Consider the following 23,878-nt stretch of genomic DNA (forward strand, 5'->3'; position numbering starts at 1 on the left):
GCTGCTGTAGCTTTTCGTGCTTTTGCCGCTCGCCTTCTGCCCTTGCATTGGGGGTGGTTTTGCTGCTTGGCTGCTGTGACTGCTGTAACTGCTGTACTGCTGTTGATTGCTTCGCCTCAGCTTTTCTGCATGCAACCGACGCTCTGCCTATTGGCAGCACCACCAACTTCTGCGCGCGTTTTGCACGTTCTTCATAATTTTAAAAATTTCAACCGGTCGTCCATTTCATTTGATTTTTAACTGTCATCGTAGATGGTGGTAAGCGGCGGTCGAATTAATTGCGGTATTGCATTAAAAAGTGATAATCCCAAATTATTGAGGGTTATGTGGTTATACTGAAAAAAAAAACAATTGAACTCGTGCTATAAACTAAGCAAAAACAAAAATAAAATTGAATGAAGGAAGTTCTGTGCTATTTAAAAATAATTAATAAATATGTTATAATAATTAAAAATTATTAAAAACAAATCACAAAAAAACAGCAAAAGAAGAATTCGTGCAAAATTAAAAATTTTCGATAATCAGCTGCAGCAGAGGATACATTAGCAAGTGGTAAAAAAGATGCTGATATTTTAGAAAATTATGCAAACGAAAATATTTAGTCAGCTGCTAGAGCTGAGTGCATTTGTGCATACCTTGGATTGATCCCGTTTTCGAAGCCCACTATTGGCACTTAGTGCTACTAGATGGAGTTTGACCTTTACGTTTCTTTGTAGTTGACTTCTTGTAATAAGCCTGCGTCCTTTGCGAATCTAAGTAAGCCCTGAAGCTCAGCAGCCCTGAAGCCCAGAGACATTTTAACTTCTCATATTGTCGAGCTGCTAGGCATTTCATTCAGGTTCGAACTAATGCAAGGCAAGAGCAAAGGATTTTAGCTCTCTTCCAGTTAGTTTAGCTTCTCTGAGAAGACCACTGGTAGAACCTTCCGAAAAATGATTTTTTAGAGCACTTTTAAGTTAGAACTAACGCGTTAAAATTATCTACGAAAATGTCGGCTATGAAATTTCACTGGTCTTACATTTTCGTTTCGCTCAGGCATACTTATATTTTAACCATTTTTCCACCATTTTGAAAGCAACTTAGGCTTAGAACATAAAAACGTTCGTCATCATAATCATAGCAATTTAAGCTAGTGGCAAGTCAGTGCTGCCTTCACAATCGCGTCCAGACCATTTCAGCCGCTGAGCTTTAGCGAAACGCTCAATGTCCGAACGCAATATCTGCTGTTCGATCTCATCATTGTATCGGATTCTGTAAGATCTATCAGCTTCCCTTACTGGTCCAAATATCCTTCTTCTGATTTTATACTCAAAGCGGAGAAGGCTGTTATTTAGCTTAGATGCCAGTACTCGTGCTTCCCAGTCATATGTTGCTTCTGGTCTTATTAGCGTCCTGTAGATTTGTAGCTTACACGACCTCGATACCAATTTATTTTTGAGAAGTTTCAGGTGATCAAAACAACTTCAACAGTAGTAGTATTTGGTTACTGGATTGGTATACTTTCAGAAAATGTGAACAAATTACGAGCTGGTTTCGGTTGTCGCACAATGTTATTGGACGTAGAATTCATACACCAGAGTCCAGCACCGAAGCACATAAAACCATTTATCTCTTCGTCTAAAAGAACATGAAATGGGCTCCTAAATCTGGAACTTTCACTTTATTCTATACAGCACTCTGTAGACCTCGCTATCATTTCAGGAAACTAGAACTAATCAGTCGGTTTTATGAATTGGGCCATGAAACGCCGAAGCACAGCCTCTCCGAATGTGCAGCTCTCTCGAAAGATGAAGACTCACTCCTTTAGTGATATGGAACAATAAGTCTAAGTAAGTGCCTCAATAGAAAATAAAATCTAACTAACTGACTTACTGTTATTAGTATGCTTGCTATTTTTGTTGTTCTAATGACATTCCATATTCCATAAATATTTGAAAATGTGAGTGAAGTATATCTTTGCCGTAAAGAAGCTGTTCATAGAAATAATCTGTCATTCAGAGGCGCCGTAAAACGACCTTAGTACGCGCACCATAAATTGGAGCAGGCTAAATATCTAAAGAAAAGATGTGTTATATTTATTATTAAATCGTATCGCATTCAAAGTACAGAAAACCCAAAAAACGGCCAGCTTTTATAAGTTTTGCAGTTCGCAGTAAAATTTTCGTCTCATCAAAGAGTAAACCAAATACGAGATCCTTTAAGGGACTCCTAAGTTGCCTACAAAAAATAGAAAAGAGTCACTGACTCTACACTTTTCTCGAAATATATTCTTTTAAATCCCTTTCGCACTTACAATCTAATCAAATTGTAATCTTAATCAAATACAAAATATTAACTAAAAATTTTCCCATATGCACTTAAACCAAAATTCAAAGAAATTCACAATGTTTTTTCTAATATCTCCGCCAATTTGAGTTAAACTATTTGATCGGCATGAGTATCTAAAAACATTACTGAATAAAATAAAAACAGTATTTTAAGTCACTTCTACTTACTACTGTGGGCAAAAAGTAAGGTGAATTTGGTTGTAAAATGGAAAATCTTTATTTATTCTTGTAAATCAATTTCATCCCCTCTAGATGAAATACACTTACATATGCCAACGATTTTTCCAATCCCCGAAACATGCCAAATAGTCCATTTTCGGTATAGCCATCAGCACCTTCTTCGATTCAGCTTTTATCTCCTCAATCGACTCGAAACGCCTTCCCCGGAGTGGTCTCTTGAGTTTTGGGAATAGCCAGAAGTCACACGGAGCCAAAGCAGGCGAATACGGTGGTTGCGGAACGATATGCGTGGAATTTTTGGCGAAATGGTCACGAAAAACGAGTGCAGTGTGAGACGGTGCATTATCGTGACGCAAAAACCAAGAGTTGTCGGCCCAAAATTCTGGTCTTTTTAGACGAATTGCTTCACGTAAACGACGCATAACGCTCAAATAATATTCCTTATTAACAGTTTGGACAGGTGGAAGGAATTCATAGTACACCACACCACGAAAATCGAAAAAAACTGTCATCCTGACCCTTATTTTTGAACGACTTTGACGTGCTCTTTTCGGTCTGGCCTCGCCTTTAGCACGATATTCGCTTGATTGGTCGGTTGTTTCAGGGTCTTAAGCATAAATCTAAGTCTCATCTCCCGTAATGATGCATTTGAGCTTGTCCTGATAGTCTGAAAGCATTGTTTCACACACATTAACGAGACGACTTTTTTCCAAGAAATTGATAGTTTTCGGTACCAAACGAGATTTGATTTTTCGTAGGCCCAAATGGTCTTTCAAAATGGTTTTCACAGATCTTTCTGATATTCCGATCATATCAGTAAGGTCTTTAACAGTCAACCGACGATTTTTGAGCACTAACTCCTTCACTTTATTGACGTGTTAGTCATCTGTTGACGTCGATGGTCGTTCGGAACGCTCAAAGTCATCAACACGTTCTCGACCCTCTTTGAAGTCTTTGTACCACTTATAAACATTTTTCTGCGACATGGTCGAATTACCAAATGCCTTCTGCAACATGCTAAACGTTTCCGCAACCGAAATTTCATTCCGCAAACAAAATTTGATGGCACTTCTCTGCACAATCAAATCAGACATTGTAAAAATCGAAAAATGCACTCTTGGTCGTTTGGTAAACACAAGCGTAAATCGTCCCCTTAGTATTAAAATAGCCTATACATTTTTTGACGTTTTGAGAAAATGAATTTCAAACTTTTTGTCGAAAGTAGCTTTCACTCAAATCTCGTTATGTTTGTAAATATTTATTATTTTGACCCACGTTTTGACCCACTTTGTGGAACTAGAATTTGACAAAATTTTGACCACATATTAAATCGACGATGGAGAATCCAAAAATTCAATAAAAAAATAATAGCCTATGAGCACATAGGCTATTGTTATACTAAGGGGACGAAATATATTACTGATAATGACATTCACATGAAAGTTGGCCCAGATGTTATTAACAGTGCTGCCAACCCATGAAAAAAATAACTAGAGCGAAATTTTAATCCCGTGAAGTTTGACAAATAAATTCACCTTACTTTTTGCCCACAGTAATGTAGCTATTCCTAACTGAGTTTTTTTTTTGGAGATTGTCATTTGAATGAAAAACTAATTTTGTTTTGTTCATTTTTCGACTTAAGCTGTATCCTCAGAAATTAAATAAAAGTCACAAAAGTTATTTAGGAAGAATGAAAAATGTCACCAGTCGATTTCATTCATGCGCCCGCCGTGGCCGGATTCGCGGAAGCTAATTTTGTCACGCCAATTTTCCAAGACTTTATTGCTGCTTTCAAAAGCTCTATTCCACAATTGACCCGTAAAAGGAGCCTTATCATTTGTGATTCAATCTATCTATCTAATCTAACTGGTTGAAATCGCGTCTCCGAAATAGCCATGCAACACCCATAGCAAACTTATTGAACCTACTGTGTGTGGCTTAATGCGCTGTCCTGCTGATACAAAAGATAGGTAATCGCCGACAATGGGTTCAATAATGTGAATAATAAACAAAAAGTAATACAGCAATGCTTTTTCATGGCAGAAATACACTTGCCGATTTGCCATTGCCTGCCAAGAGGCGACCGCTTTAGAAAAACTTGTTCCATCATTTGGTGTTTCAGGCACGTCGATTCGAACCTATGTCGGCTGAATATACAGTTAAAATTCCAAGGCAATCGGTCTATACTAATTTCGAAAAAAGGGTGAAATTGCGTTTTAGAAGTATTTAGACATTTTCTTTTCCTTAATTTTTTCAATAAATACTAGACTAGACTAGAGCCATTGAATTAGCATCAAAAATGGTTAGCTTTTGATAAGATGGATCAAATGGTTTTAATTTTATTGTCGATGGAAGCAAGATGTTATTTCTTAGTAGTCTTCCTCACACGAAGACAGACGCTGCGATGTGGAATTAGGCATAATGCTTATTTGAAGGCGACAATTGGTCGCCTTGTCAGTAGGAATTGTCGCGCGTTGTGGGTATTTTGAAGGACTTGCCATACCCCAAGGCCAGACACACCCCACCCCACACCCGTTATTCCTACCAGCAGCTTGTGCGGGACTGCTTATTTGTAAACAAATATTTATTCACAGTAACCCTTCATGTCTGACTATCAGCAAAATGTGACCCGTTCGCTACCTTGCAGAGCGACTTCCACGGAACACCACAATTCCGCGATTTTCTCATTATTCCAGCGGTAAAATTGCAGCAAGTATATTTAAAAGTGTACTAATAAGCAATTTTCATTTGATAATTTAACTTTTCTGTACTTTGTACTTTTGCTTTATTCTCCATATGTTAGCCCATGTAGCAATAAAATTAACAGCTTCTTGTAGCTTATTCGCTGCGTTTTCAATAGAGTTATCGCCTCTAAATATGGCAGTGGCATCCGCAAATTTTGTAGTTACATGTTGGAATGCTTCCCTGTGAAACGCCTGCGTTTATATTTTTTAGAGACGAATATGCATTTTCGTGTTCTACGCAAAAGTATCTATCCTAAAGATATGTATGGCGTAAGTTCCTAGCACTATTGTGTGGCATCACGGACTTGAGCTTTTGGAGGAGCGATTTGTGCCATACTGTGTGGAAAGATTGCGATACATCAAGAAAAACGGCTGAATACAATTTTTTCTTTTCCATAACGCTTTCCAAAGTGCTTACGACTCTGTGTATTTGATCGAGTGATTTTTTCTGAATCCTGGTTAGCTTATTTTCAATGACTGGCTGTAGATGTTTTAAAAGTATTTCTTCAAAAAGCTTCAACATTACTGGTAACAAAGATATTGGCCTGTAGGAGAACACTTCATTAGGTGACTTACCAGGCTTAGGTATCATGGTAACTTCGGCGAGTTTCTAATATATAGTACAGGCAAGCTAAGGAATCTGTTAAACAAACTGGTCAAAAAGGCTATGCGATTTTTTGGCAGATTACGAAGGACTTGAGCCGTGATTAAATCAAATCCAATAAACTTTTTTAGCTTCATTTCTTTATTTCCTTGCAAAATATCTTCTCCCAAGGGCGCTATTGGCAAAAGATGGGGCCTCTCGCCTAGAGTTGTATTTGGGCTCTATAATACCGTAATAAAGCCAATCTTGTTATATGGAGTCATTGTCTGGTGGAACTCACTGGAGAGGACGACATCAGTTAAAAAGCTAGAGAGAGTCCAGAGGTCTGCAGTCATTGGAATCAGTGGGGCGCTTCGAACTACTCCTACTCTGGCGCTTAATGTAATGTTGAATGTGGTACCTATAGACATCGCAGGCAGAATTACCGCTGCATGTACCGCAATCAGACTGAGGGGCTTGGGCTATAAGCTCAATATCACATATGGGCACTCAAGCATCCTCAGAAACTTTGAGTTCATTCCCTCGTCGACGGATGAGTGTGTGCCCTCGCTAAGTCCAAGTGGAACTTTCTCCACCCATATTCCACCAAAGGAGGAGTGGACCGGGGGCAACACTTGGGGACAGGGCGTCGTTAACCTGTTCACGGATGGCTCAAAGCTGGACGGTAGGGTTGGAGGAGGAGTATTCTGCAAAGAGCTCCCCATCAAACTCAAATTCAGGCTACCGGATCACTGCAGTGTGGTCCAAGCAGAGGTGGTCGCAATTAAAGAAGCAGCTGATTGGCTACTTACTTGCGTAATAACTGTTAAGAAGGTAAATATTTATTCCGATAGCCAAGCGGCTATTAGGGCCCTAGGCTCTATTATGGTGCATTCGAAGCTGGTCAGGGAATGCCTGGTCTCCCTCTCGATTGCATCAGAATTCTACGACATAAAGTTAATTTGGGTACCTGGTCACAGTGACATTACAGGAAACTGCGCAGCCGACGAGCTGGCCAGACAAAGGACCTGTGAGGTAATGTGCCCGCGAAAGGAGAGGATCGGGATCCCCTTGACAACCTGCGCTCTACTCCTGGAAGGATGAGCTCTGCACCAATTCAGCGAGCGCTGGGCAAGTACACGAACGTGTAGGGTCGCGAAGTCCTTCTGGCCACGTTTGGATAGGAGGCGTTCGAGGGATATCCTGGGGATGACAAAATGTCATCTCTCAAATTTTGTGGGCACCCTCACGGGGCACGAGGTATACATGCCGTGAGACTCGGAATTACTTCGAGTCCTTTTTGCGTCAGCTGTATGAAGGATGAGGTGGAATCATCTCAGCATCTGCTCCTTAGCTGCCTAGCTTTGGCGGGACTAAGATTCAAGCATCTTGGTTCTCACTTCTTTTCTGCGCCTGCTGATATAAAGGATTTTTCAATAAGGGCGGGTAGATGTTGAAATGGAATAAAATGACGTTTGCTGTGTGGCACGTAGCGCCGTCCTGCTCGAACCACATGTCGTCTAGGTCCATATGGTTCAATATGGGCCATAAGAAATTGGAAGGGCCACCACGTCTACCGAAAAATGGGCGCAATGCGCGCAACGTTTGCGTTAATGAACACTCATTTTGATAATAAAGTTTTATCATTTGAACGTGCTGTTCAATCGTGTAACTATGCCATGATTTGGCATAAACAACTGAATAATAAACAAACGATTTGACAGATGTCACCAAAACAAACACCGCGACAATTGAAAAACCCTTTAGCAGGTGTTGATAACAAAAATCTGATGAACTTCAGCAGCAGCATAAAGAGGTTAACACAACCGCAGACTAATCACCGTTCGTAGTCCACAAACACTCACCATTCCCCATCCCTTCCCTTTCTCCCCTTTTTTCCTTCACCCTCTTGCAATGGTACCACTAAGGATGAACCAAACTTTTTTCGTCCAAGTGGGCCCTACTCTTTGGGCAACCATCACTACCTAACCTAACGTATCTCCTCCCAAATATTATATCTTTACTTACTTGTAGCCACATTTTGACAAATAACAATGACTAAAAGAATTACCAAAAATTGCGAAGTAGGCGTATTTTGATCGAAATAACGTAAGGCCCACACTTTCTGGAACTTCATGCAAACGAAGATATAACAAACTCAACCAACATGTGCAACTGATGCGTCAGGGTCTGAAAGGGTTAAAGACTTGTTGAATGAACTTTGTATTAGGTCATCTTGAAAAAAAAAACAGTCCACAATAACCTAACCCCTTAATGAACACTTATTCTCTGAATTGCACCTAGATGAGCAGCGACTGAGCAATACTTCATAACTTACTATTAGCTGGCAAAGATTACTAGGTTGTTCAATAAGTTTTGCGGTTCGATAAGCGAGGGCGTTGCTACAAGCCAGTACTTTCTACAATGGAAAAAATCAGGTATAGTGTAGTGATTGAATTTTTATTTTGGAAGGTTTAAAAACAAAGGAAATTTATGAACGAATGTTGAAAATGTATAAGGACTTTTCGCCATCAATTAGTAGAGTAGAAAGATGGGTTGCTGAATTTAAACGTGGTCGTACAAGCCTTGTAGACGATTTACATCAAGGACGTCCAAAAAAAGTCCAACTACACCAGAAATCGTGGCTGAAAGAGATTTAGTAGAAGCCTTTGCAAGTATCTCATTGGGTAGTGTATGCAATATTTTGACTGAAGTATTGGGTTTCAGAAACCAATGGGTGATGCATTTGCTAACATGGGAACAAAAACCTATTCGAATGCGACTTACTCAGCAACATTTAGAGCGTTTTCGAAAGGGTAAAGCAAATTTTGCGCATCGATTCATTACTAATGGATGAGACTTGGGTCTATCACCATGATCCTAAATTACAAATAAAAGGTTAAGAAGTGGTTTGAAGCTGATTCTTCGGCTCCGAAATGAGTTCGTGCCCAGAAATCGGCCAAGAAGGTGTGAGCATAAGATTTTTGGGATGCGAAAGCAATTTTGTTTGTGGATTACTTGCAAACTGGGAATACAATAAATTCTAAATATTATTGCAACCTTTTAGACCAGGAGAAATAATAGAAATCGTGAAAAAATGCACAGTGCGCGGTGCATTGCAAAAGAACATTTCGGCAAAGGCTAAAATCCATGAATTAAAGTTCGAATTGTTGGAGCATCCACCGTATTCATCAGATTTGTCCCCTAGCAACTTCCATCTGTTTCCAGACCTAAAAAAATTTATGCGTTAAAAAGTTTTTCTTCAAATGATGAGGTAATAACAGCTGCAGAAGTGCATTTAATAGCACTTTCAGATTCTTACTTCAGGTATGAAATTCATGAATTGGAATATCGTTGGAACCAGTGTATTAATGTTCAGGCAGACTGTACAGAATAATAAATTGTATTTCGAACCATATAATTGTGATTTCCACAAAACTTATTGAACAACCTATAATTTATAAATCCATTACGAGTTCATAAGTGACTCGCCGGCGTCCAAATATGCATACCTGTGCGCTCTCGTATCACTTATCAATTTGATGTTGATGTTTGATGAGCAATCATGACACAACAGAACTTCCTTTACACGCACAAAGGACACACAGGAAGTTCACATCAGCTAATGCATGTGTGGTACACCAATTTTAACACCGCACACATATGTACATACATATATGTATACGAGTATGCAACGATGAAAGGGCGCCGGTAACCACCAAGGTTTATGTGATGTCTGGGACTGATGATAAATGGCAACCAAAAGGGTGCGAGTTCAAATCAAAATCGCATTCGATTAAGGTGATGAGTAAACTTGTTGTGCTCCTATGTGAAGATACCAGTGCATACATAAAAGCGTACGGCTACTACTTTGCACGTGAGTACTCTTCAAGCAAATACATATGTACATACATACATACATATTTTGTTACATCTCTATGTGTCACACGCCACACAGCTCATACATCAACCAATTTACCAGCTATTGGTAGCGCAGCCACTATTAACGACCACAACAATTATAACGGTAGTAAGGATGAACTACAAAGCGCCGAAAGCCACAAGTGGCACATAAATTTAATTCACAGTCAAATGCCGTAGACCGTCGCTTTTCACATTTGCCAGCGAGTGTGTGATGCATTCGAGTACTTACAAATTTTATTCACAGTAACGTAACGCACGCAGCAGCACTCACGCATGCACAAACAAGTGTAATGCAAACAAGGACCTATCACCCCATCCAATACGTGGCCTTTCAAATGTGCCACTTAAATGTTTTAAGGGATGTTAACTGTCAGCTTCACCCGTTTGGTTTTTTTTGCAGCTTTTTCTATACATACGAGGACTTATTGCGACAGTTGGTGGACCGAAAGGTCCGTCGGTAATGTGGTTCGTAATTATGTTATTCCACAATGGCTGTGTTATGGCGCTTGTTTATGAGTTAAGTGCATTTGTGCATACATATAAACATAATTACATACATACATTCATACGAGTACAAATATAGACATATATTGTATTATACTGAAACCTTTTGTGTAATCATTTTTGAATGATGATTTGTGGTGGGTGAATATACATACATACATACACATATATGCGAAATCAATGAAGTGAATGCAGATTTTGCAACCCTTTTCGTATTTATAGTAAAAAACAAATTGTGATCTGCTTATACGCGCGCGTATTTTGATGAACTTCACTTGAATTGAAAACTAAGTTATTTTCGTAAACCCGCATTTATTTGGGTATTTAGGATTATAAGTGTAATACAAGGTCTTCCAAATACGAGTTACTTTTTTAAATTCAAATTAAACACGTTTTTGTATTCGTGCGTTCATTAACATATTTCCATTAAGATGCACTGCTCTTCCATCGGAATGATAAAATTTATTATATTTTAAGGCAGTCGTCAAAATATTATATTTGGGAAAAATGTTAAAATTTACGTGAGTTGCATCGATTTGAAAGTATCTCTAAAAATCGAATTATTTTGAGACCTAACCTAAAGCTTTTCTATAGGGTGGGCCATGTAAAATTTGCTTTTTGAATCGGCTATAAAAAAAAAACAATCAATATTTTTTCAAACTTTTTTTTTATTTTGAAGATTGAACATGGTCATTTATGAATGAAAAATAATATCGTTCAAATGACAGCCACGACTGGCTTTACAGTAGGCCATTCGATCAACCCAATTTTTAAGCACATTTTCGATTGTTTGGGCTCGAATTTCATGAATGGCAACTTCGATTTCGTGTTTCAAAGCATCAATCGTCTCTGGATGGTTCGCATAGCATTTGTCCTTAACGGTTTCCCACAAAAAATAGTCCAACGGGCTTAAATCAAAGCTCCGAGGTGGCCAATTGATATCGGAATTTCGGCTGATTATTCGGTTTTCAAAAACGGTAGCCATAAGTTCGAGTGTAACTTTGGCAGTGTGACAAGTTGCACCGTCCTGTTGAAACCAAATGTCGTCCATGTCATCCTCTTCCATTTTTGGAAACAAAAACTCGTTGAGCATGTCACGGTAACGCTCGCCATTTACTGTAACCGCGGAAGAAGAAGAAGACTCACCACTTTGGAAATAGGTTTTCAATATTTCCCAATTTTGTTCAAGCGTATAGCGTCCCATTTCGTAAATGTCAAACCTTTAAGTAAATTATGAACACATTTGACATGTCATTTGTGCTACCATTCTCAAAAAAATAGGTGGTTCAAAAAGCAAACGCTTTATGGCCCACCCTGTATCATCTGAAGTGATTCTTTGGAAAAAAGCTTTTAAAATTTAAATTTCCTTAAAAAAAAATCTCAAGCCACAGATTTTTTTGCAAGATACGCTAATGTACATACAAGGTGGCGCCAAATTAATCAACGAATTTTGTATTTGTGATTTTGAGTGATGGAATCTTTACACGCTCCATCAACAGACAAGCAGTTTGTGGTATATGTAATACTACAGGTGTATAGTTCACAAGCGTCAAATATGATTGACGCATGACGTTGCAAAAATTTTAAATCTTCCGATAGGGGGTTAGCTTTGCGACACTTTCTAAGAGTTTGCTTGGTGGGGTCAGCGAGTCCTGTTACAATTTAAAATTAAGTTAAAAATTTTGGAGACAAGTTTTTAGATTTTACTATAATTATTTATTAATTATTTACTTAATTAATTTGATTATTAATGAAAAACGCTTTGAAAATTAGGCAAAAGGCAAAATCATTGCCTTTTGCTACAGGTTCCGGCACTCACAGTGTAACCGACTTCAGACCGCTCGTGCAGCTAATGTACGTGCATTTTGCCGAGAGTAAACGCGAAAAAAAAACTCTGTAATGGATTTCAAACGTAAAAGTGTGATTTCATTATATTTGGTTGGAAAATCACAACAAGCGATTGTTCGTGAGCTCGAGCACCTTAAAGTAAATAAAGTTTTTGTCTATCGCATTATTACTCATTACAACGGTAATACAACTGGTAGCATCGCGAAACGTTATGGAGGTGGTCATCAAAAGACTGCAACGTCACGTAAAATGGTTCAAAAAGTGAAGAAGCAACTTAAATGAAATCCCCGACGAAGTGCCAATCAAAAGGCGAAGGAACTGAAAATATCTGACCGTAGCATGCGTCGCATACTGAAAAATGACCTCGAAGTCAAGCCTTACAAGATCCAAAATCCAAAAAGCGCATGATCTCACACTAAAGCAGCAACAAGTCAGACTTGAGAGAGTGAAGGAGTTGCTTCACTTGGCCGAAAGTGGTCAATTCCCGCAATTTGTGTTCCCTGTCGAGAAAATTTTTCAGATTGACCAATTCGTAAACTTCCAAAACGATAGGGTTTATTTGGCCGACCGTTCATACGAGAATTTGAGTCATCGATTGGCCACCAGGAGGCAGCACCCGCCACAGGTAATGATTTGGGCCGCTGTAAGCGCAGATGTGCACTCTTCAATTGTTTTCATCAAGCCTGGCGTCAAGGTAAATGCGAAACATTATCGGGAAAGTATTCTGGAGGTTGCTTTGAAGCCATGGGCAGACAAACATTTCGGTGGCAGACTATGGACGTTTCAACAGGACTCAGCACCGTCTTACAAAGCTCGAGTGAACCAAGAATAGCGAATAGCTAAAAAACAACGTTCCGAACTTCATAACGTCCATACAATGCCTCCAGACGCAAATCCGATGGACTATTCTCGTTGGGCCATTTTGGAGATCAAAGTCCAAACTAAAAGATTCTCCAGTCTCGGGGCGCTAAAAAAACCATTGTCCGCGAGTGGGACAAAATAGCTGCTAGTCACATTCGGGCAACTTGCGATTCGTTTCTAGACCATCTCAAGGCAATAGTCAAGGCGAAAGAAAAGTGATTCTTAATTTTTTTATTATTTTCACACATTTTTTTCTTTGAATTGAATAAAAGTAGTATGGCCTTTTTAATTGGTTACACTTCGAGTGCCGGACCCTGTACGTTCAGTAGAAAGGACATTCAGTCTTAGGAAAATTTGGCCTTAGGTTACTCACTGGTTATCTAACCGGTTACAATGGACTACGTTTTCATATGCGCCGGCCTGTCTACAGTATGATGCAACCTAAGAACTTAGTTTGCGGAAATATATCTAACAAAGATTAAAATATTTCAGAACCTCTATACAGGCCCGATGAGAGGGAGGGGATCGGGTACTTTTTCCCCCGGGCCCGGAGTTTTCAGAGGGGCCCGGATTCGAGATCATACGTATTTATATGAATTAGACATCATTGGAAAGGGCCCGCATTTGCAATTTTCCCCCGGGGCCCGGATATGCTCTCTACGGCCCTGCCTCTATATATAGAGGTTATATATGGTGTAGGTGTTGCCTGAGCGACCCAGTTGTACCAGACACAATTAGCACAAAAGATGCCATTTTGATGGGGTTAACCATGGCGTTTGTAGCACTCATCAGAGACGTAATATCTGTTTAATAGCTTATATAGAGTGAAGGAGCCGATGTGTGACCGTCGTTTCGGTATGAGCTCGTTTGCTTTCAGCTCTTTGAGCTTGATGAATCTTAAGATTTGTTAGCGCCCCCAATATGGTGCAATTAATCACTTTTTAATAATTTATTGAGCCGTGTGGCTCTATGACTCTTAAAAAGCGTCGCTCATTTGGAAAAAGCAAGTAAAGGGTGATTTTTTAAGAGGTATAGGAAAGTTTTTCAAAAAAACAAACACACAAAATTTAGAAAAATGCATGAAATTTTCAATGTTTCGGCCGGTATCTCACATATAAATGCTTTAGTGTTGTCTCCCAATGCGTTATTTGAAACAGGCTTGTCTGAATAGACATGAGCTTTAACATAGCCCCACAAAAAATAGTCTAAAGGTGTTATATCGCACGATCTGGGTGGCCAATTGACAGTTCCCGAACGGGAAATAAAATGTTCACCGAACACGCCTCTCAACAAGTCCATTATTACGCGTGCTGTGTGGCATGTGGCACCGTCTTGCTGAAACCACATGTCATGCAAGTCAAGCTCTTGCATTTTGGGCAAAAAAAAGTTGGATATCATTTCACGGTAGCGCTCACCATTCACAGATACGTTACGATTCGCAGCATCTTTGAAGAAGTACGGTCCAATGATATCTCCAGCCCATAAACCGCACCAAACTGTGACCTTTTCTGGATACATTGGTAGCTCTTGCAATTCTTCTGGCTGATCTTCACTCCAAAATCGACGAATCTGTTTTTTTATGTATCCATTGATCCAAAAATGAACTTCGTCGCTGAACACAATTTTTCGATAAAAAAGTGGATCTTCGGCCAACTTTCCAAGAGCCCATTCACCAAAAATCGTGCGTTGCGGTAGGTCGTTCGTCTTCAATTCTTGCACCAGCTGTATTTTGAAAGACTTCACACCTAAATCCTTTCGCAAAATTTTCCACGTTGTTGAGTAACAGAGGACCAATTGCTGCGAACGCCGACGAATCGATAATTGATGGTCATCATTAACACTGGCCGATACAGCTGCGATATTTTCTTCAGTTCGTACTCTACGTAAACGTGTAGGTGGTTTGATGTCCAATAATGTAAATTTGATTCTAAATTTAGTCACAATAGCTCGAATAGCCGCTTCAGTGGGTCGATTAAACTGACCATGAAATGGAAGAAGCGCGCGATAAACTTTCTTAGCAGAACACGCTTCTTTATAATAAAATTCAATGATTTGCAAGCGTTGTTCGTTTGTAAGACGATTCATGGTTAAATTATAGACCAAACTGAAGATCTTTGACAATGAAACAAAACACGAAACGTGCGTCAGTTGTTTAAACCAATTGTTTAAGAAGATAATAGCTAAAAAATCACCCGTTTGTATGCCTACAATTTACGCTTTCACGAGCTATTTTAGAGATGCTTCATTTGCATCCGCCGTTTTTGCTCTGATTTTAGTGATCCGTATAGGATCTTGTATACTGCCCTAATTCGAAACAAAGTGGAATATGCGGTCTTCATTTGGATATTATTATTTTGATTGTCACATTAAACAACTTGAGCGTATCCAAAAGGTATTTGTTCGCTTCGCCCTTCGATCTGTGGGTGTTGTGGACCCAATCCCAGCGTATAGTGCCAGATAGAAGCTGATCTCTCTTGTCTTATTAATCTATAAATGCTCCAATTCTTTAGCCTTTGATTTACTTTTATTTTTTCGTCTAAGTCTGATTTTATAATATTTTTAAACGGGATTTACAATTAAATTATTCGGATACAGTCCGGTTCACTTAAGAGGTGTATATAACCTTAGAAGGCCGAAAAAAAGCGAATTTTCCAGAATTTTTTCTGAGAAAACTTTTAAATTTATTGATCTAAAAATTTGTACACATAGTACGTTTTCACTGTATTTTAAGACTTAGTATTAGTAAAAATATTTATTTGGAAAGGAGCTACAGCTGATGTCCGGGAGCTCCTCCCAAAAAAGACGTTTAGCGGTGAACACTATATCTCTGAACTGGATCCTCTAAAATGAGAAAGCCAAACAGATTTCGTTAAAGTAATGTTAAATCTAGTAATTAAGCGAAGAATAAGCAAAACAAATTTTTTTGATAAAATGGCGGTTTCTCAAAAATAAAACCGATTTTTAACCAAAATGTCGGCCTTAAATTGTTTAAAAAAAATATATATTATATATCGGTGAGAAAAAATCGTCGATTAATTACTTATAATATATTTAAGAAGCTCGTGTTAAAATTGAGATCGGTTTAGCCGTTTTCGAGTAATGTTGGACACCGACTTTGAAAACACAATTTTGAGAAAAACGCGTTTAAAGTTTGTAAAGTACTTTCAAGCATTCTGAAACGCCTTTTCAGCGGAACGATATTAAATTTTCTATGTGTGTTTTTTAATATACATATGTAAGTACACTAAGAAAATAAAATAAAAAAATCGATTTTTTTAAAATTCTAACTGGATACGAGTATAACCCCTTAATTAAAGGCAACTGTTGTCAGCTGACTATTTCGAAATTATGGAAAATAAATTTGACAGAACTGTCAATAGTCTGTAAATTAACAATTGTTTCATATGACTTAAGTAATAAATAGATAAATACATTTGTTTTGTGTTTACTGTATTTTGTAGTAAACTGTAAGTTATCCTTCCGCTTGTGCCTTTGCAAAGAAGCAAACTTCTAGTAAAGTAAGTTTTCTTAAACAGCGCAGATTTGTGTTCTAGGATTTTCCACTATTTCCACGCGCTTCATATTTAACACAAAGCTGCTGCTTTTAATTGCCTTCATCGTGTAAAACTTCAACGCTATTTTATTGGTTTACTCCGGCAAACAATTACAGTTGGCGCATTTTTCACCGCGGCTGCCAACAACTTCCAAGTTATTTGTCGCGCCTGTTACAAATAAAAATCATCAAGAACAAAAAAAAAAACAAAAATCAAATGAAATGCGCACGAGTAAAACTTTTACAAAATTTATGTTATGAAAAAAGTTTGCCAAGTTGGTTTTTCATTTCGCTGTGAAAATAAATTGAGATGTGCCAAGCTCTTAGCAGTGCTTTTGGCAAGCGGAAAGTGGAGTGGGGGAGCACAACATTGCCGCCAATCCATCACTGAAACCACAAAATGCAAATTGATTCCACATGAAAATTGGAACGTCAGCTGCTATTTTCTACAGCTGCCGTCTCATTGTCGCGCTCAGCCGCCGCCCGAACGCAAACAAACGCATTGGATTACCACCTTAATTAGCATAATCTAATTTAAACTTGGCGCATCTTGCACACCCCACACGCCAGTGCCGCTCGCCTAACGGATGCCTGCAAATTAAAACATTTACTGTTTGTGCACTCCCTGAGTGGGTTGGGGGGTGGTGTGAGATGGGCGCTGAGCAGCAGTGCTTTACAACTGCCAACACATTTCGTCAGTCGACATTGGTTCGTCAAAAGTTTATTTTTATAAGTGAAATGAAAAAACAATAAAAAAGTTTTAAATGCGAGAATAAAAGAGCGAAGAGGACTCAAGTGCGCCAGATTGGCCTCGACACACTGCTTGCTTGCCGGCGCAGGGACTTCATCAACACAGCCACACATACAAATGTACGTGTCAATATGTTGGTGCTATTGCAGGCAATCAGCAACCACATCAGCAGCGCCACAATTCCAGGCATGGCAGCATTTAAATGAATTAAAACATTTCTGGTGTAGCGCCAAGCGGCATACCTTTCGTAGCTACACACACACGTACGAGTAGGTACATACATAGGCCCTGCGGTTGGAGGCGGGAAGGTGTTTCAATTTGACAAGTGTACTGGCTGTACATTTATCCATGACGCCTTGCCAACACTAACGGTTTATTAACAACACTTTGGCCTGTTCCGTGTTGTGCCACCCCTTCAGCTGGCAAGTGGCGTTGAGTGCCAATGGATCCATTGATAGTCCGTCGTCAAAGTTTTAAAAGTTTTGTGAGTGTTTTTCGAAATCGTGTTGAATCGGAAGTGGAAACCGCTGACATTGTTGCTCAGTGTGTTGTTTTGTTTTGCTGTTGTTACTTGCGTAGATGCGATGTGTGGCATCCCAACGTGCAGTCCGTATTCACAAACCATTCCATGCAAGCAAATGCGAATGTTATTCATATTTAATTTTCTGCTGTTTTTACTGTGTTTGCCTCTAAAACTACTAATTACATTGTTTGGTGAAATAAATTTACCATAATATGTGGAATTACTAGCAACATAAGAGCACACCAACTCAGGCTGCAGATACAATGTTGAGCCAAAGCAGCTGGACGAAGTGTGCAACTTGACTAGGAAATAAGGATTAAAAAAATAAAATAATTTTCTCCTTGCTTTTGTGGAATCTGCCGCTTGATCATTTATGGAGCCGAAAATTCTGACAGCTGGTGCTCTCTTTCTTATGGGGGTTAGGGGTAGTCAGTCAGAGGCCTGAAAAAACGATGATTTTCTAAAACAAAAAATTAATAATTGTAAAAGTTAGCGTATCAACTACGCCTACGCGCCATCTTGTGCGATTCTTGGCAATGTACTTTGATTCGCTCCAGCTATTTCCCAGGCTTTCAACCAACAAGAGGATTCCACTCCAGCGCTTTTCTTCCTAATTTTTTTGACGTTTTATGAACACTTCGACTGACTACATTTGAGCCTTTTTTACCAAATCAGAATTTACTAAGGAAAATGTTCCTCAGGCAGCGATTTAAGAAAACCTAGAAGCTCGAAGGGATAGATTTGGCCACTTTTCAAGTGCAGTAACCGTAGAGCAAAACCGATACTACGTTGGATATGAAAAACTTAAATTTTGTGTTAGCGATAGGGTTATTATTGCATCAGAAGAGTGCATACCAAAAGTGGCTCTTACCTTGCCAATGCGCGATTTTACATATTCAGCCGGGTGCACATTATAACAATTATCCTTAAAGGAATCTGTTTTGTCACACTTTGCCTTACAGGGTCATCTGCTATGGTTCCTAAGGGACTCAAGTGAAGTGGAGTCGGTTCTGTATATCCATATTTTATTATAAGATATCGTCCACTGCATAGTTAGTGTAAATTTAGCTGGCAAACACTAAATATTTTTTTCTAGGTGCACGGTTTCGCGCTGTTTGCGGGTCTAAAAGCTGTTTCTTGTCTTTAGCATGACGAATTATTATTGAGTATGGTTTCATCTGGCATATTGTCAAAGAAGGGAGCATTAATAAAGTGAGGCTATGAACAATAGTCGCTAATGATTCACCTAACTGCTAGGCGAATTGATTGATCTTCGTACTGTGTTTGTCGCACATTTTCAGCGTGTACTAACAGCTGGCGTTAAAGTAATCCTCCTATCAGAAAATGCTATAAATTTTGCGATTGGCTCCTAATGTCAGTTCTGTTTTGACATTTGTGTAGTAAATACATGCGAAATACACGTTAATAAACAATGATACGCTATACTGCTCCAGAACGCGGAATATTGCTGACTATTTATTTGACCAATAATCGGTCGGTGACTTTGGCACAACGTGAATTTCGTCGCAGATTTCCTCGCCGTCCAACGCCTACTGGTGAAACACTGCGACGTTTAGCCACTCGCCTCGAAGAGACTGGCACAACACGAGATGCTGCCAGGCGTGGCAGACCCCGGAGTAGCCGTTCTGCAGAGAATATTGCTGCTATAGCCGAGGATGTCATGGAAGCGCCGTCGACATCGACCAGACGACGTGCCACGCAAATGGGTATCAGTCGACGGTCTTTACAGCGAATTTTGGTACAAGATTTGAAGATGTTTCCGTACAAAGTCCAGACGGTGCATCATCTGTTAGCTGCTGACCGCCAATCGCGTCTAACATACGCTCAAGCCATCCTTAATCACCACCAAGAGGAAGATGATTTTTCATCAAAAATAATCATGAGTGATGAGGTCCATTTCCATCTTAGCGGGTACGTAAATAAGCAAAATTTACGCTTCTGGGGCACTGAAAATCCGCGTGTAACCCACGAAGAGCCATTACACCCGCTCAAAGTCACTGTATGGTGTGCTGTTTTCGCTGGAGGAGTCATCGGACCTTTTTTCTTCGAAGGCGTCGCGGGCCAAACGGTTACTGTGAATGGTGAGCGCTACAGAGCAATGATCAACGAGTTCTTTTTGCCGCAACTTGATGAATTGGGGTTGGAAAACATGTGGTTCCAACAGGACGGTGAAACGGTAGAGACTGCACGTGCCACAACCGATATGCTGAAGGATCCATTTCCCGGGCGCCTAATCTCCCATTGGCCAGCAAGATCGCCTGAGTTGACCCCTCCAGACTTCTTTTTGTGGGGCTTTTTGAAGTCGCGGGTTTATGTCAACAAGCCTCAGACTCTTGCAGCTCTTAAAGACAATATCCGTGAAGAATGCGAGGACCTATCGCCGGAAGTTTTGGCCAAAGTGATGGAAAATGCCATAAAAAGGGCTCAAATGGCAATCAACTGTGGCGGCGGCCATTTACATGCCATCATATTCTCGACTTGATGTAAAAAAAAATTAAAAGACCAAATAAACATAATCCACAAGAAGAATCAAAGTTTTTCATTTTTTTTTTAAATTACAGCCAAAAAAAATAGCAAGGTTACTTTTGCGCCACCTTGCAGAATTGTGATTAATTTCAGCATTTAATATTTCAATAAATCAACGGACTTTGGTGCCTTGATGTCCAATGAGACTTATATAATTAAGTTATATTCTATCAGGAGAAGGAAACAGTTCTAAAAATGTATTAGCTTTATTTAGAAGCGTAATGTCGTTTTAAAATCGCTGTATACCTCAATTAGTAGGAGCCGATGTTGTGTATGTGAGGCATTGTTCACTAAACGCATCTAGCATCTTTTTAATTCGCCTAATATATAATTGGTGTATGCATCCTTTGTTTGGCGAGTGACTGAACTTTTCCAATTTATGGTATGCCTTGTTTTATAATGTTCCAAGTTTTATTACACCTTCGATTGGCAGTTAGTTTTTCTGAGGAACATTTTCATGCCAAAAATACGAGATGAGGCTGGCTATTAGCGGAGGATCGATCGCTATTGGGCATTTTGCAAGTTCCGCCGCAATTTCATTCATTTTGCTAACTTGAATCATGGTCCTTACATTCCAAAAGCCGCACCGGTTAAGATGGCTGGGTCATATAACAAGAATGGACGGTACGAGGGCGCAGAAGAAAATTGTAGAAGTCAGAGCGTTCAACAAAAGAGCAAGAGGAATACCTAGAATTCTGCTGCCGAATCCTCGATGACGTGGCAACCAAAATTATTCTCACAATTTTACGTCGGACCTGGCAATTTATCATTCTTGAATTTCATATTCTCAATGAGTTTAGATTCTGGGACAAACCAAATAGTACTAACGCACAAATACATTTGCTTATGGCTAACAAAATGTATTTTTTACCATGAAAGTGATCTACTAAAGCTTCTCATTCCTTTCTTAACTCTTTGCCTAGGTCTTATAGACTCCCGTGTATATTTGTAAAGATAATAATTCTAACATTGGACCAAGTTATCGACTTTTTTCTGGTTTCAGATAGCTGAAAACCTAGATATCACCATTTTAGTTAGAGTACTAAAGGCAACAACCAAAAATCTGTAATCCGCCATCTGCTTAAGATCCTATATAAGATAGCCTATCCCCAGCTTCAGCAAAACTTGAAAGTCCTTCGAGTTACTTCAAGCCAATAGTTTACCTATATAACTGAAACTTCATTAAGGAAATTAATACCAAAAAGCTTGATGATTATGTATGTATGTGTTTATACATTCTGAAACAACGACATCTATACTCCTTTAGCAAATGGTGCACAAATAGACAAAACAATTGCGGCGAATATGCAGATGTACATCAGAGCCCAACATTGGCAATGGGTTATTCCACATTCTCATACCTACCAGCCATAGCAAGTATAAGCACGAGTACATAAATCTCTTAGTGCATTTTATTGAAATCAAAAACAACTTAATACACGAAACAATCTGCTTTGCACTCAGCACTAAACCACAACAGCTTAGGGACTAAATGCAAACGCGTGGGTGGGCATCGTCGACGACAGGTTGCCATTCTCTGTCTAACAAAACTGAAAAGTACAAGAGAATAACATTTAAATGTCGTTTTCTTATTGTTTCTTATTGTGTTTGCATTTCCTACACTTAAGACTTGCAGCTCCTTTGAGCAGACAAACATTAAATTCTACTTTCTTTTACTCTTTCCCTCTTCAGCTTATTCTGCAATTCAGCTGCTCGGCAGGCGGTCATGTCGGATGAACATCAGCAACAACAGCAGCAACAGCAGCAGCAGCATCAACGTCAGCAGCTCTTGCAGCAGCAACAACAACAGCAACAGAAATGCTCGAAGGATACCACGACAACCGCTTCATCTTCCTCCTCCTCTTCGCCCACAAATGCCACTTCCACAGCCACACCGCGCAAGTCGAATATTCATGAGATGCGCAATCAGGACTTTGTTAGTCGGCTGATGGCAGCCACGCCTCCCTATTTATATTCAACGCCGGTGGGTGCCAACAACTTTTTCTTCAGCGACATGCTGCGCTCCCTGGTACAGGCACGTAACAACGAGAATGCGCGCAATCTGCAGCTGCAGCAGTCGATGGTGCTGGCGCGCAGGCCACGGAAGCGCACTTGGGCCCACCACCGGCCCTATTATGAACACTTGCGTGAACGTAAAGAGGCAGAAGAGAAACAACAGCAGCAGCAGCAGCAGCAGCAGCAGCAGCAACTGCAACAACAACAGCTAGCAAGTAATGCAGCATCTTTAGTGGGTTTAGAAAAACCACTAGAACTTACAAATAAGCCATATTTCCAATTAGCCAATAAATATCGCAAATTGGAGGATGCAACAGATATTAAGACTGCAAGGTGTGAGGCGAGCGGCGTCACAACACCCGACTCAACTGCTGCAAGTGCTACAAATGGCAATAATGGTGGTGGTGGTGGTGGCGGCGCAGTGGATGCTGTGTTGCAGGACACACCGCCTGCTGCCTCATTGCCGCCACAAGATTTGGTATTGCCACCACCGCCCCCCGTCTGGTATCCACCACTCTATCCACCCTACGGCATTGATCCGTTGCACTTTTTCATCGATCTGCGCGTCTCTGGTCATATTTACGATCGCAAAAAGGAGAATATTTCACCGCTCACCAGCGCCGATAATAGCAATGCGGCCAATGACTCGGAGGCAGCCGGTGGCAATGCCTCTGGTGTTAGTCTGTTAAACAAACATCGTCAGGGCTCTGCCTTCACGGTACCTGTCCCGCGTTCAAATGACTCAAAGCCTGCTGCTGGGCATACGCTAGACGCAATCAATTTGACCTCCTCTGCCATGGCAAGCAAATTTGAAAACTACACGAAGTACTATGATTTGGGTGAAGCCAAAGAGAACCAACCGCTAACAAAAAATAGCGCCAGCTACATGTTGCAGCATTTGCCACGTCTTTACAGCCAGTTTGCGGCACGCGATTTAATCGCCTCCAATGTCGCTGCAGCTGCAGGGGGTGGCAACAGTAACAGCTACGACACTGACAATAAATCTGAACCCGATTGTGATGCTGATTCCGACGGGCGCGCCTCTGTGGATAATTGCGCGAGCTTGGGTGGCAATAATCGCGAACGGGATATCGATGTCGAAATTCTCGACTCCATCAAATATCGCACCGATGGCGAGAGCAGCCGCTGTTCGAGCGCAGATGAGGCTTCCATCACGCAAATCGATTAGACAGTTATTTAAGTTATGGGCGGGATATATACCTATGTATGTACAAGACGTGCTGTATCGAATTTAATAAAAATAAAACGAAATTTAGAAAATTTCATTTAAGCACTAAGAACTCAGCTTGGCCATATAAGATTATAGAACGTGTCAAATGCTGGGTTTCTACTTAAGTTCTAGAACACATAAAAACAATTTAAATGGTTTTATTGTTTTTAAAAATACTGTACATTCCTCATCATCAACTCCTTTTGTCCCGAATGGAACATAGGGCCTCAAGGTATCAGTTGTGGAGCTATTTCCAAATAAACACACATTCTGCACCTCCAAATTC

General features: G+C 39.9%; 1 protein-coding gene across 3 annotated transcripts; it reads left to right on the forward strand.

The window, feature by feature from the left end:
* The first annotated feature begins 171 nt into the window (after window positions 1–171).
* On the forward strand, window positions 172–23,654 carry LOC128856667 (basic-leucine zipper transcription factor A-like). Of its 3 annotated transcripts, none has more exons than XM_054091981.1 (2): window positions 172–298; window positions 22,038–23,654. In XM_054091981.1, exon 2 carries the CDS (start codon window positions 22,072–22,074, stop codon window positions 23,548–23,550), a length of 1,479 nt encoding a protein of 492 aa, XP_053947956.1. In that variant the 5' UTR covers window positions 172–298; window positions 22,038–22,071; the 3' UTR covers window positions 23,551–23,654. The 3 variants fall into 3 exon arrangements, with proteins under 3 accessions (XP_053947956.1, XP_053947954.1, XP_053947955.1); XM_054091979.1 differs by having other exon boundaries at window positions 173–552; XM_054091980.1 differs by lacking the exon at window positions 172–298 and adding an exon at window positions 1,715–1,829.
* Window positions 23,655–23,878: the final 224 nt, after the last annotated feature.

Source organism: Anastrepha ludens, chromosome 3, assembly GCF_028408465.1.
Source record: "Anastrepha ludens isolate Willacy chromosome 3, idAnaLude1.1, whole genome shotgun sequence".
NCBI lineage: Eukaryota > Metazoa > Arthropoda > Insecta > Diptera > Tephritidae > Anastrepha > Anastrepha ludens.

Excerpts from the sequence above, each read along its gene's own strand:
- LOC128856667 (XM_054091981.1), top strand. The coding sequence starts at position 22,072 with ATGTCGGATGAACATCAGCAACAACAGCAGCAACAGCAGCAGCAGCAT.